Source organism: Pipistrellus kuhlii, unplaced genomic scaffold (assembly GCF_014108245.1).
Source record: "Pipistrellus kuhlii isolate mPipKuh1 unplaced genomic scaffold, mPipKuh1.p scaffold_m20_p_2, whole genome shotgun sequence".
Taxonomy (NCBI): domain Eukaryota; kingdom Metazoa; phylum Chordata; class Mammalia; order Chiroptera; family Vespertilionidae; genus Pipistrellus; species Pipistrellus kuhlii.
In genome coordinates, this window is record NW_023425515.1 from 151,570,794 (window position 1) to 151,586,150 (window position 15,357).

A 15,357-nucleotide genomic window follows, 5' to 3' on the forward strand; every position below is an offset into this window, starting at 1 on the left:
CACTTCCTTGAAGTCTTGGAAACCCCTGATCCACATGTGCAATTAAGATCTGACCACTGTATAAACTTCCTAGGGTGGCAGTAGTGAGCGACACCACCTTCTTGCCCTACGGAGCAGACTGCTGCTAAGCAACCCAAAGAATGAAAAAATGGTTGGGCCTGACATAGAAAAAATTATGCCTTGCCCAACTCTTATGCATGCCCACTTTATCCACCTCCTATTAAAAACAACCCAACAAAGCCACTTGCGGTGCCAGTTGGGAACCCTGTGCTCCTGTGCTATCTCCCTCACACCTGGTGCAAGTCCAATGACATTTAGGAATATCTCGGGTGGTTCCTTTTTATTTCTATCCTGGGGGACCCAAGAACCCCAGCTGGTAACAGGATGACAGATGGGTATCAGTAGAATGCCAATCTACTGCTGGCAGTAATTTGAAGTGTTATGTTAGAAAGATTCTGAAACATCTCCAGGTTCAGCAGAAAAACAATACTGTGCTGGAACCCAATTTCCGCCATGGTGGTTACAGCCAAGTAGCAAGTATGGGCACAGTGGTTGCCTTCCCTGCACCAGGGAAGCTCAGTTCTACCCCGTGAATGGTTAGAGCCCTCTGGGGGCAATGCCAGATTTTATAGTTTTAGAATATTAGCTGAGGACAGGAGATAGAGTTAATGTGTGTGTCAGCAGAGTAAAGGGAGATCCTAAAAAAGACCATGCTTATTTGTAAACCCAGGAAAAAATGGGATCCAAAATACTGCATCGAGAGAAAAGGTAGCATTCGGCTTACAATAGCCTTTTGCATCCATCTAAGCATTTATGGACTTGAAAAGGGGGAAGCTGCCTGACCTAAAAAAGGCATGAGCCAAGACAGTATCAAATAAGAAGGACTGTGGATAACTTCTAATTGCTGCTTTACTTTATTTTTTTTTAAATATATTTTATCGAATTTTACAGAGAAGGAGAGGGACAGAGAGCTAGAAACATCAATGTGAGAGAAATATTGACCAGCTGCCTCCAGCAACCCCCTACCAGGGATGTGCCCGCAACCAACGTACATGCCCTTGACCGGAATCGAACCTGGGACCTTTCAGTCTGCAAATCGACATTCTATCCACTGAGCCAAACTGGTTTCGTCAATGTGCTGCTTTACTTTAGGCTGCTTGGAGAACTCACCACCTTTACAAAAGAGCCATGAGACAATCACCTAACTGTGTAAGTTTAAAGAAATGCTTGCAAGTACCTTGCCAACAGAGAGTGGAAAAGAAGCCACCTTGCCCAAAATGCCTGGGGTTGTCTGGAGGGATATCGATTGGAGGCTGTCCTGCAAGACAAAAGGCCACGCAGAAACAATGAAACACGGGAAATAGGACTATGTGATAAATAACACCAACACCCAGCCTTCCTGCTGAAAACAAAGCCATCAGGTGACTCATACCTCCTAAGATCAGCGTATCTTGATGCTCCTGGTGAGAAGAGAAGAGGATGCTGGGATTGACATCCTTCGTGCAGTAATGTTCCCAGGGTGGGGTTAAGTCAACCGCTTTGTCTTGGGGCTGTAGTTCTACATCCAGAGTCACCTGAAATAGTTGAGGATATTTTTCTGGTACATCACATGCATCCAACTCAGGCCTAAATAGGGAAGTAAAAGAATAAGATCAGTGAAAAACAAACGGAACCAGTACAATGTCCAGCACAAAAACCATTGGAGGTTGACTCCTCAGTTAACCCTGAGACTGATTTCTAGGGAAAATGCAATCGTTAACCAGATAAACTACTTTACTGGTCTGAGCCTCAGTTTCCTCCTCTAGAGAAAAGAGGAGAATAATGCCTACTCAAAGAACTTGGATATTACCACATGTGAAAACATTCCAGAAGGCAGGGGAGATATATACAGCAAGTATGAACCAGCACGGCCAAATCAGTTATTAAAATAGTGAAAGAGGCTCAAGGCCACCACTCTGAGCTCTTGAATGCCTATCCCTCCCCTGACCCAGCATTGGCCACCCCCCTGAGCTCTCTAGATCACACTTTAATACATCAACTAAGGGTTAATGTCTGGCACGAGGGGGTCTCCTAAAACCTTGCTTCAATGCTGTGGTCTGACATCCAGTTTGAAGGGCTATCATTCATATCATACTGCTGACACTGCCACCCCTGTTGAAAAACACAAAAGGACACACAGATGCAAAGGACCACAGCATTGATATTCCTTTGTTCCCCCTTGTTCCTTCACTTGGAATTTTAGGCCTTCGTATTTGAAGTCTCTTGAACAATTTGTGTTCAAGACAAATCAAAACACCAGCCTTGCCCTGGCCAGTGTGGCTCAGTTGGTTGAGTATCATCCCATGCACCAAGAGGTCACCGGTTTGATTTCCGGTGTGGGCACATGCTCAGGTTACGGGCTCGATTTCCAGTAGGGGGCATGCAGGGGGTACTCTTTCACATCAATGATTCTCTCTCTCTCTCTCTCTCTCTCTCTCTCTCTCTCTCTCTCTCTCTCTCTCTCTCTCTCTCTCTCTCTCTCTCCCTCCCTCCCTCCCTCCCTCCCTCTTTCCCTCTTCTGTCTCTATCCCTCTCTTTCTAAAAAATCAATAAAAACATTTTTTTAATTGAAAAAAACACAGAGAAACAAGGCCAGCCTCTCTGTGTTGCTAAGCTAAACTCAACAGTCCTGCGGCAGCTTCAAGGGCCCTGTAGCACAGCATGAATGAGCCTTGAGCAACTGGCTCCCAGCATTTTACAGCTGCACGAATTGAAAAGGGATTTCAGCCCAAGTAGCACTCACTTGGTGAACTTTAACACTGTGGTTTCCAGTGGTATGAATCCAGTGTGAAACTGAAGCTGGAATATTTGAGTGTTGGTCACCTAAAGATACATGAGAGAAGCACATTTCAATCAATCAGCAGAAAGGGAATCAGACCAAAAGGCTATATTTTGAGGAGCCATGCACCTCCAACTGTTTCTAAGTCTGAACTTTGATGAATTATGAATATTAAATGACATCCTTCCCCCTATTTGGAACAGGCCTCGCTTTATTTCTAGCCTCTCCTCTCCATGAGTTCTGTCCAGGCAAGCCATTTCCTCATCGGCGAATGTCCCACGTGCTTGCATACTGCTATGCTTTGACTCATTCCACTCCTTCCATCCAATATACCCCTGCTCCAACCTGATAAACTCAACCTTCACAGCCTGCCTTAAATGGTCATAGCCCCTCTGTAGCCTTTCTGGGTCACCACTGGCTAAGCCAATTGCTCCCATTATAGCATCTAATGCAACCCCTAACATGGCAGTGGACATTTGTACATGTGTGAATTTCCCCTGCTAGGCTAAGTTTTCTAAAGGCAGAGACACAGTCTTATTCTTCTCAGTCCTAAACTCCTAGGCAGTGACTGGTACAGAGCATGCACTTAGCAAATATTTGATGAATTAAAAATGCAATGACTTGTAGTAATATCCAAAAAGTGGCAATCACCTTAATGCCAGCCAACTGATGAAGAGATTAATAAAAGGCAGTATAGTCATATAATGGAATATTATTTGACCATATAAAGGAATGAAACACTTGGGTGGGTGGAAAAATATAACCAAAGAACTTGTATGCATACACAGACAATAGGATAGTGGAGGCTTGGGGTAGGGGGTGGGGGCGGGCAATAAAGGTTCAATGGAAGAAAAAAGAGGACATATGTAATACTTTCAACAATAAAGATTTTAAAATGAGTGAATAAATAAAAAGGAATGAAGTACTAATACATGCTACAGCATAAATGAACTTGGAAAGCATTATGATTAGTGAAAAGAGCCAGTCACAAAAGACCTTATGTTCTATAATTCTATTTATAAGAAATGCCCAAAATAGACAAATCCATGGAGGCTGAAAGTATAATAATAATGGCCTAGGCCCTAGCGGATGGAGGAAGGGGAATGGGCAGTGACTGTTAATAGCATAGGTTTTCCTTTGGGGGTGATAAAAATGTTCTGGATTTAGACAGTACTGGTGGCTGTACAACCCTTTGAAAATACTAAAAGCAACTGCACTGTACATTTTAAAAGGGCGAATTTGCCGAAACCGGTTTGGCTCAGTGGATAGAGCGTCAGCCTGCAGACTGGAAGATCCCAGGTTCGAATCTGGTCAAGGGCATGTACCTTGGTTACGGGCACATCCCCAGTGGGGGGCGTGTGCAAGAGGCAGCTGATCGATGATTCTCTCTCATCGATGTTTCTAACTCTCTATCCCTCTCTCTTCCTCTCTGTAAAAAAATCAATAAAATATATTAAAAATAAATAAATAAATAAATAAATGGGCGAATTTTATTGCACTAAAAATATGTAATTACTTAATCCCACTTCCTTAACAGAAATAAGCCCCCGCATGCTGGTCCAAATGGGATACTATAAAAAAGCACAAGCTTCTAAAGAGCAAGATTAGCTAGAAGTTCTAGGGCTGCCACCTTCTAGCAAAGTCATCTGGGCAAGTCATAATCTCTCTGAGCCTCAGTTCCCTTCCCTGTAAAATGAGGAAGATGGGCATCAGCAATCTTTAACGGTTCCTTCTGATTCTAATACATAATACACTCAAGCCCAAAGTGATGAAAAAGAGAGACTGAAATACTCCCACTGAATGCTCTGAGGAGCTTATGCCATAAAACCATACCTTGGCCTGTAGCCGACTCCCGATGGTTGACCTCACGTGATACATGGAAACGACCACATCTCCTTGCACAGTGATGCTCAAGGGAATGAAGATTTTCCCATCTTGGACACGGTATTCTCTTTAAACAGAGACAACAACATACATGAAAGAGTCCCATTTGGTATAACTGCACAGGTATAGACACCATGGCTCTGGCCAAGGGACCTGTTTGCCCAGGTCTGGGCCCAGGAACCATTTCCTGTCTCTAGCAAAGTAGAAGCACAGCCTGGGCCAACTGGGTGCAAACTGGTCCTTCATGGATGGATGGCATTGATCTGGTGCCACTGCCTCTCTCTCCATCCCATTTGGACTTCTAGATAAATAATCGCCATCTCTACTACACAGGTTTCAATTCTTCACATACATCTAGCCCTGACATATCTGCCTCTACATAACTTTAAGTGAGTGGTAAAAACAGAGGTAGAGGGAATGAAAAGTCCAACAGAGATCAGTATAGAAATATCAATAGCACTGAAATGCTCATCAAGGTCATCCCTATTTAAAACATCCAGGTTCTCTGACCCTCTGTGAGGGTCTTGGATACTAATCCACAAATTCAGTCTTTTCAAAACTAATTTCATTTCATGTTACCATCCACTCCCTTCTCTTCACACCCCCTCCCACCTTCTACTGGCAGCTGCTCTTTCAGATTCTATAATGTCTTTAACTATATCACCATCCACTTCACAGTTCACCTGGAAACCCCGTTCTTCCCTGATACTTCCTTTATGCTCACCAAATCTCTTTTTAAAACATCCAGGTCCTCTGTTCCATAGCAGTGCCTTAACCCTCGTTACAGCTCTTGTTAATCCCTTAGGTTATATCACCATTTAAAAGGGAGCTATGCCATCCTTGATTTATGTGCTTTTTTATGGTTACCACTTATGATACACTTTACAAAAAAAAAAATTCAATCATTTCACAATGACATGGCCCTCATAATGTTCAGAAGAATAGAGCAGTTCACAAAAACTGAAATAATTATGACTTACTTCATCCGTTCAAAATCTGCACAGGTCGTATATATTTTGGTCTCTCCAATCAGCACGTCACAGTACGGGCGACATCCGTTTCTCTGTTTGTTAAAAAAGGGGACTGGACTGACAGTGATCGACTTAATCGTGAGAGACTTGAAGTGGGGCCGGTAGGGTTTGTCTGCTAGAAGGTCACACATGTAGCCCAGGTACCTGAGACAGAAGATGTACATTCTGTTGGCGCCCACCACACCAGAAGAAAGAAACTATTGATCTTTGCTATGATGTTTGTTTTTGCAAATTATTAACTTATAATAAAAATTTACTATGCTCATTTCTTTAACATAACTAGCTAAAGAGAATGCAACCAATAATGCAGGAAAGCTTTTACTAGTGACACTGCTATACTTCTCCCAGAGAACTGATGAAGAGGTATTTATTAAATGCAAAAGGTTATGGGAGCTTAGTACTGGCTCAATATTTGAACATCTATTCTATTTGACTTAGCAGATCAGATTTATCAGTTAAAGGCTGGCATTGAAAAATTTGTAGAATTCTATCATCAGAAGCACTTTTGATCCAAAAGAAAGGCAAGGAGATGCAATTTAAATAAGAGAAAGGATGAAACTGACTAAAGAGAAGATAAGTCAATTATCTAAACAGGCGTGTGTGTGTGTGTGTGTGTGTGTGTGTGTGTGTGTGTTTTTAAACACATGGCACCAATTTGAGTATGTTTGTGCCTACCCTACATCTAAGCTTACTTTACCTCCTGTGGGATGGCGAGAGTCCAATTCCTGGTCGCTTTGCATATAACAATCGAACAGCTGGGCCAGGAGTTGAGTAGAGATTACAGAAAATGAACATAGCACCAACCAGAATTGACGATGCTGCCCGTCCATCCTGCCAAAAGAAAATGCATAAACTTGTCATAAACGTGGTCCAATCAGCCACTCACCACTGAGACTGGCTGTTCTTGCCATTAAAAGAGAGGAATTAGGCCAGGCCAGTGTGACTTAGTAGTTGAGCATCAACCCATGCACCAAGAGGTTACTGGTTCGATTATGGGTCAGGACACATGCCAGGGTTGGGTACTTGATCCCTGGTGGGGGACGTGCAGGAGGCAGCTGATCAAAGATTCTCTCTCATCATTGATGTTTCTATTTCTCTCTCTCTCTCTCACTTCCTCTCTGAAACCAATAAAAGTTAATTAAAAAGGCAACTGAATGCAACCTTGGGAAGTTGCAGATCCATTAGCCATTTACCTTTGGAAGCAGATATTAACCATGATTTCACTAAATGTATAACAACCTTGTCCAAGTTTCTCCAACTTGATTACAAGAAATGGGTAAATATCTTGCAGAAATCCAATAAACTGTCTCTACTAACATATTAGTCTTTTTGAAAATGTTCAGGTGGTTTGATATGTGTGTTCATAATGAATAACTTTTGCTGGAGGCTAATTCCAACAGGTCATAAATGCAAGAAGTTCATCAAAAGGTTGATGGAACTTGGAGCTTCAGCAGGGCTTAAGATCTAAATATTATTGCCAGCTTCTATACAGCTGAGGGAAGTTCCCCCAACCTTATAATATTTTACTGTTTACCAAAACTTACCTTTGATATGTATATCTGCTTTGCATTAGGGCAAAATGTGTTAATAAAAAGCTAGGGGTTCTTGGGGAGGGAGGGTATGTATGGGGAGGGCAATGTTAAAATATGTACACAGATAATAATTTAATTTAAAAAATGTAAAAAAAAAAAAAAAAAAAAAAAAAAAGCTAGGGGGTCCAGATATTTGGATAACTTAGTAACTAGAACTAAGTTTCCGTCTGGTTTTCCCTCATGTCTTCCAAATTCATATTTCTTCTCTAGCCTCTTCATTCATTTATGCACAGCCCCTCTTCCAGATTCCTGAACCCTATCAGATGCTGAGAAAGACCTCAGAAAACTTTTTGGTGTTTTTCTAAGAGGTAAAAATCATCTGTGCAAAAGTATGTGTGAAAAATTTATATGAAAATGTTGCCTGAATTGCCATCAGCCTCACCAGATGTAACTTTCCAGGATTAACCTCCTCTGTCTTTTAGAAGCAATCTCTCCTTGCTTGCCTGGCACCTCTTCTAGTTTCCTCATATTACATAACGGATCCATAATTGCTTTCCCTGTGCTTTCGGCATTCTTTCTATAATTTAAGTCTAGAGAGTGGATATTGTTCAGTATTGTGAGGCTCTTTTACTATCTCACTACCTATCAGCTTTGTCTTAATTACTGCTATACCCTTTCTTGCTTGACATTTGTTTGCTGATAAAGGAACAGCATAAATGAGTTAAGATAAGATTATACCATGTGCCTCAAGCATTTATTGTTGTCCTTATTCCAAGGACATTTTTCTTTTAAAAAATATACTTTTCTCAATCTTAATTCTCTAGGATTTAGTCCTCCAGACACTCTTTTAATATGCTCTAGGTGCTTAGATATGGGTCTCTTCTTTTATTTGCCATGCTGGTCTTTTACAAATTTTTATTAGTTTTTATGTTAAAAGTTAAGTATTTGAAGTGGAAAGAAGAAAAGGTATTCTGCTTTTTTCCCTCTTAGCCAACTGGCTTTCAAGAATAAAAGGGAGAATCATTAAGTAAGATCATAGTAAAAATATATAGACCCTGAAGTTTACAGAAGCAATGAATATTTCCAATATTTATGCTCAGATTCCATTTGTGTGTTCATTTGCTTATATTGTCAGCAGTTTATTCAAAACCCTTCATATCTGGGTGCAAAGAAAGATACAGTTCTTGCCTAGTAAGGTACTCATGGTAGAGTAGGAGCTCTCCAATATGATGATGCAATGCATGAAATGCCACAGAAGCACTTAGATATATAATGGAAATATCCATATTGTGAAAATACTCAAAAAGACTTTATTGAAAGTAGAGTCTTAAACAATAAGTATGAGGTCTCTGGAAAAAAAGGGTTAGAAAAATGGACTGTATAAAGTCAGTGGTCAGCAAAGCCATAAAACACAGTCCATATTTTCTGTGACTACTTACAATGGCATAGGTGTCATTTTATTTCATTTTTATTCAAACACAAAAAGTAAGGAAAGCAAAAGAAATAAGTCAATAATATTGCAATGATTATGTATGGTGTCAGATGAGTATTAGACCTATCAGAGTGATCACTATGTAAGTTCTATAAATCGCTAATCACTGTGTCCCATATCTGAAACTAATATAATATTGCATGTCAACTGTAATTGAAAATTTTATTTAATTATTTTAAAAGAGTAAGGAAAATTAAATATTCCAGTGTACTTATGGCAACTTTACTCATGTCAAGTCAATGAGATTTTTACCTATACAACCTTGCTTCTACCTCTTTTGTAATACTTAACACATTCTAGAGGCTCTGAATGATGCAATCTATGTACATGTCTGCCTCTCCCACTAATACTCAAATTTTAAGGTAAGAATAATAAGGTCGCCGAAACCGGTTTGGCTCAATGGATAGAGCGTCGGCTTGGGGACTAAAAGGTCCCGGGTTCGATTCCGGTCAAGGGCATGTACCTTGGTTGCGGGCATATCCCCAGTAGAGGGTGTGCAAGAGGCAGCTGATTGGTGACTCTCTCTCATCGATGTTTCTAACTATATCTCTCTCCCTTCCTCTCTGTACAAAATCAATAAAATATATTAAAAAAAAAAAAAAGAATAATAAGGTCGGTCTTCATTTTTATGAAGACCACCAAACTCCTAAGTAGGATCTCAATAAATAATAATTCAACTTAAATGCTCATCAGTCTGCATAGGGCAAGCTGTATTTGACCGAACTATACCAAATAACTGCAGACAATGACAACAATAAAGGTTACTCACCAAGCAGTGGACAACACAGACGTTTTTGGGGTTCTGCAGTAGCCAGTTATACATATTCCGACACACAGCAAAGAGGTTGTGCAGACTGGGGGCTTGCCTAATGGGCCAACTGCATTCTGAAACCTAAGGAAACACAGTGAAAGGAAATGAATTCCCTTCGTGACTTCCTCTCCAACAGGTAGGACACCAAACAACTGCTTCTTGGAGTGACACTCTATCCTCAGGAACAATTGAGAATGGAAGAAGAACTTAATCCAGCAATTTTTTTCATTAAAAAAATTATGTTTCCATAAGGGTATGAAAACACATTTTAAAATACATTTTAAATTCAGCAAGAACACTTAAACTATATATTTGGATTTTATTTGTATTTTATAAGCTTACCCAAATTTTTATTCCAATTAACAATAATTACGTCTCAGATATACCTCATTGGCTATAATACTACCCACTGCATAAAGCTCTAAATTTAATGACTGTTAAGTATAAAATGTTTTTACCTGAATACTAGATGTTTAAGTATAGGTTTATCTTATAAATATTGGACTATTCCTAATTTTATACCAGCTCTAATGAGCACATGAAAGTGAGCCAAACCTTGACCAGGGCTCTTATTTCTCTCTCTTAATGAAGGGACTCACAACACCATCGGGCCAACCTCCAACATTTGTATTCATCTAACACACATATTCATTTAACACATCCTATTGCATGTCAATGGGAACTGAAACAGTCATTGAGCCCTGATTGTGTTCGGCTTGTCTCTATTCTAATCCAATCAACAATCATTTAAGACAGGCAGTGATATGAAGCCCATTTTGCAGGTGAGAAAACTCCTTCTCAGGGGTTGTCCTGTCTAAAATCATGCTGCTGGTCAGTGCCAGCACTGCAACTTGGTTTTCTGACTATAAATAATTTTACTGCTGTATACACTGGTTGAGATTATTGTTTCCCTCAAAATACTAGACATCACCTTCAACTGATTAGATATTCACTAATTTAATAAATAACAAAGAGAAGCTTAGACTTGGGCAACCTTTGTGACCTCTTTGAGCATTTCTTTATGAAATGTGGTAAATGATACCTATCTACCTACCTGTCAGGGTTGTGGGTACTACATGAGAATGTATTTCAAGGGCTTAGCTCAGCATATGACACACACAATGTGATCAATAAATGTAGCTATTACTATTACTGCATCAGGTAACTGCCAGTTCAAAGCCCTGAGGTCAGACAGGGGGAAAAATAAATGAACCCTGTATGGTGAGAGTGTAAACTGAAGGGGGTCAGACCTTGTTAGGAGCTGGGTAAAGTAAGAGAGTGATGCTCAGATCTGCATTTTCCAAAGAACCTTAAGGATCCAGAATTAGTAATGGGTATGAATTACATGAGGGTAGTCAGAGAGATCAGTGAGGAGTTTGCTGAGAGGTCTAAGGGAGGGATGGTGGGACTTAGGCCTAGATGAGTAGCAGCAGGTGCAAAAAACTTGAGGGATTAAGGAGTAAAGAGGAAATGGAATACCTATACACAAGAGTAGGTGAGGGATCTCATGGTGGCAGTGCATGAGTGAGGAGGGGTATACTTAAAAGAGAAATGGGAGAGAGTTGGGGATGACTCCAGGCCTCCAGCATGAATGGCTGGATAAAAGAATGGGAGCAGGTGCCATTTGCTGATGTCGGGAATTCTGGAGAAAGAGCAGGTTTTGTGTGGATGCTGTCATCAGAAAGTGCTCTACAACACTAATACCACTGGCCTAAGAAAACCCAAACGTCTCAAACTCCTAATATTTCACAGTGGAGCAAGGGACGTAGAAGCAATCTGTTTGGCTTGCCCATTTTTGGTAACCAGATAATAATCACACATGATGTTTCGCTCTCAGGGGCTGCCAAGAAAGCTCATTCTTTTCGGTTAATTTGTAACTTCTTTCTACAAGATGATTATAAGGAACCTTTCTGGTTAACCACTTTTCTATACCTTTAGGAATGACAGATATGGTTTATTAAACAAAATGGTTGAAATGCTTGACATAGCTACCAAACAATGCAGGGTCACCCAGTATTGGGCCTTTGTTGGCTTAAACTCCGCAACACGTTCCTTTTACTCAACATTATTCAGGGCTGTTTCTGGCCCTTTTTTTTTTTTTTTTTTTTTTTTTTTTTAATCTATGGAGCAGAACCAGCTAGGACTCCCCAATAATACTTCTAAACTTCTTAGAAACTATATGTCACCCATGTAAACACTATTACTATCTATAATGAGTCTCAGCTAAAAGTTGCCAAATTGTTCTTAGCACAATAGACTAACAGCTCCAGAACAATTAAATCAATCAAGTAAATAATATTAATTTAAAGTGCTCTATAATTACATATTTACTTGACATATAATTGTACATCATTGGGCAAACATACAATTAGAATTTTTTAAAGCATGTGCTTTGTCTAAAGGGGAAAAAACATTAAGCCATAAACAAAGCCTAAACATTCTAAAAAGGAATTCAGTCACTGCAAGCTATTTTTCCCTCTCTCTCTCTCTCTCTCTCTCTCTGGTTCACAGTTTCACGCAGTAAGCACCACTGTCTTAGGGCTGGTAGCACTTCACTGTACTGTCTCCAGTCCCTTTGACCACCTCCCGGAGCTGCAGGGCACAGAACACGCCATATGGATTACAAGGCTGCCATGATGTCACCCAGTGGGGAAAGAGGCCAAAACAGAACCCGGGCTGGATGCCATTCAATGTTCATCTGTCTGTCGCCCCAAGCACAAGATAAGACGGCACAAGCATCCAATTCGCTAAGCATTTAGAGCACAAGTTGCTATGGAAAATCAGACTGAAGAGCCATATCAAGTGTTTTCAGAATTTGAAACCATTTTTGGAGGACAAGGGTATTTCAGTCGATCATTTATTGCGGCATTTTATTATTACCCATGTTAATCATGGCTACCACTTACTGAATGCTTACTCTAGGGCAGGCACTGCTGTCAAACTTCCTTCTTATGCAAACCTAGAGAACATGTCCTGAGTATTAGTGAGACAGGTATTCTTATTGTCAGCCCCATTTTACCGAGGAGAACACTGAGTCTCAAGTGCGGTAAAGTACCTTGTCCAGGAAGAGGAACAGCTGAGATAGGAACTTAGGGACATTTCTGAAGTTTAAGTTTGTGTATGTTATAAAAGCAGTAAATTTGGGAGCTTTCCATTATACCACACTGTCTAACGAGTATTTATTACAATCCCATTGTATGTTTGTGGGGTTTCATGTAATGGTCACATTTTACTACAGTTAAAACATTCAAGTCACCAAAGTTGACAGAGCTACGATGTGGGGATCCATAACCCTCTGGCCCCCAGGCCAGGATTTCTTTCTACCCCTTTCCCCCCCATCCTCACAGCAATGCATGGTGGCAGCGGGGAAGATGAGGCATCACTGCTCCTTAGTTGACCCCCCTCACCAACCAGCAAACCAAAGAGAAACACTGAGGAACTTTGGGAACTCTGGAAGAAAAGTGGGGGAGGGTTCACCTGCAAACAATCATGACCTCTTAAAGAAGCCCAAGTTGATAATATATTTTCAAACAATCAAGTCATTCCCCAAAGGGAAGAAATCCTACAAGAACATGAGGTTGGAAAAAGGCAACATGAAGGGAGAGTCTAAAAGAATCAGCTGGGGTTCTTTTTTTTTTTCTTTTTTTTTTTTTAATTGATTTCATAGAAGAAGTGAGAGGTAGAAACATCAATGATGAGAAAGTATCACTGATTGGATGCCTCCTACACCCTTTCCCCCTTACTGGAGATCAAGTCCACAACCTGGCTTGTGCCTGGATGGGGAATCAAACCATGACCTCCTGGTTCATGGATTGATGCTCAACCACTGAGCACACCGGCCAGCCAATGGGGTTCTTTTTCTATGCTACCAACAGCACATCTTCCTTCCTGCAGAAGGAGAAGGAAGCTCTAAGAGGCACTGGAACGCATTAGTTAGATGTTAGAACTTTAGAGCCAGGCTGGATTTGGTGGCCACTCATCCCATTTTCCATTTATTGACAAAAGCATAGAAACAGCTTGTCTTTGCCACTACTGCCCGTATCCCCAAGCACATATCACATAATACAAATGTAAAGTAACTGAGTTTGGAAATAAAGACAGAGTAGGACTCCTGTGAGTCTGTAAATAAAACCAGTCTCCTATTTAGTCTTTTCCAACACTGGCTATTTATGGAACACTCTGCCATATGCACTTAATAAAATAATATTTAACTGCAGACCTAGCCCACCACTGACCTGAAAGGAGGAAATGGTTTCCGGCTTCATGGATTGGAAGATGAGAAGTAAGAGAACTTTTCTAAGTAATGCAACAATGAGATGCAAACGAGCCCATAGTGAGGAGAGAAAGAACTAGGAACTTGAAAAAAGCCAGATCAGAAACAGAACCAAGCAGAATAGACCAAGGTTTTGGGACTGTCTCCCTGATAGGCAACTGAAGCTTGCAGGAGCTCCGCCAGAGGGTCTAGATCTATTGGGCAGAGTTCTGGGACTATCTGCAAAGAGTTAAGGTGTTACGCACTCCTGTGTTTTAGAGAGAAACGGTTGGGAAATCTTTGTGGAAATCCTCCTCTTAGTGAAGTCAGGTAAACAAGGAAGGGGTTGGGGCGGTGTGATGATGGATGGCTTTTTAGGGAGAAAGAGCAGCTCATGCAGAGACTGTGTGTGTGTGTGTGTGTGTGTGTTCCCTGGTTGGAGCCTGGGTTTTCTGGGCATAGGAACAGTGAAAGATGAAGCCAGAGTAGCAGGCAGAGGCCAGATCATGAAGAACCTTGTAAGACACATTCTACAATTTACATGGAAAAGAAATAACAACAGCCCTAGCTGGATTAGTGGATGGAGTGTTGACCTGAAAACTGAAGGGTCCCAGGTTCGATTCCAGTAAAAGGCACATTCCTTGGTTGCAGGCTTGACCTCCAGCAGGGGATGTGCAAGAGGCAGCTGATCAATGATTCTCTCTGACTGTTGATGTTTCTATCTCTCTCTTCCTCTCTGAAGTCAATAAAAAAATACATATATTTTTAAAAAATAGCCGAAACAGGGAGGATCCAAGATGGCTGCACCCAGGTAAACACCTAGCCGCAGCCGCATACAACAATTTCAATAAAATACAACTAAAATATAAAATGGACATTACCCAGAACTACAGGAAAGTCGACTGACTGGAAATTCTACAACGAGAAGCAAGGAGAAAACCAGAAGGAAGCGCAGAGGAGCTGTAAAAGCCCAAGGTACGGAGACACGTGGCACGGAGAGGACAGAGCCGGAGAGGAGGGAGGCCGAGTGCCTGGCTAGCGTTCCCTAGCGGGAAGGAGATAAAACTCCGACTGTGTTGGGCCCCAGTTCTGACTGCTCTGAACCCCAGTTCTAGGCCAGACCCCGGGGACCCAGGCTCATGCAGAGGGAGCTGGGCTGTAAGGCGGAACCCCGGGGAAGCGGCGAAAGGAGGTCCCGGCGGTGCACACATTGCGCACAGAGAAGGGATGGTCGGCTGTGCTGCGGGATTGCCCTGGCCGGAAGGAGACTGGGGCTCCAGTCTGCTCTGAACGCCACCTCCAACTCTACTTCCAACTGAACTGAACCCGAATACCGGGCTCATTGGGGGAGAGCATAGCTGTTTGGCAGCAGGCGAAAATCGAGGGTGCCTATCTCTCAGAGGCGCTTTGCAGAGAGTACTGAAGGACCCTGAGACACAGGAACCGCATAGGGCGGGGCTGACAGAAGCCAAGGCTGTAGGCTCCACCCTGAAATCCTGTCCCATCTGTAACTGCGAAATGCGACAACGAAATAAAT

General features: G+C 41.6%; 1 protein-coding gene across 8 annotated transcripts in view; it reads right to left on the minus strand.

Annotated features, from left to right (window-relative positions):
- The window catches only part of DNAJC6 (DnaJ heat shock protein family (Hsp40) member C6), a 131,107-nt gene that overhangs the window by 24,639 nt on the left and 91,111 nt on the right, over positions 1 to 15,357 (minus strand). For 7 of the 8 annotated variants that reach the window (XM_036443850.2, XM_036443852.2, XM_036443853.2 and 4 more), the window contains 7 exons: positions 9,527 to 9,649; positions 6,431 to 6,564; positions 5,683 to 5,877; positions 4,652 to 4,769; positions 2,783 to 2,862; positions 1,433 to 1,626; positions 1,238 to 1,318 (listed from right to left, as the gene is read on the minus strand). In XM_036443850.2, the coding sequence (XP_036299743.1) occupies positions 1,238 to 1,318; positions 1,433 to 1,626; positions 2,783 to 2,862; positions 4,652 to 4,769; positions 5,683 to 5,877; positions 6,431 to 6,564; positions 9,527 to 9,649 (925 nt within the window). The remainder of the gene's footprint in view (positions 1 to 1,237; positions 1,319 to 1,432; positions 1,627 to 2,782; positions 2,863 to 4,651; positions 4,770 to 5,682; positions 5,878 to 6,430; positions 6,565 to 9,526; positions 9,650 to 15,357) is intronic. The other variant, XM_036443851.2, reaches the window with a different exon arrangement.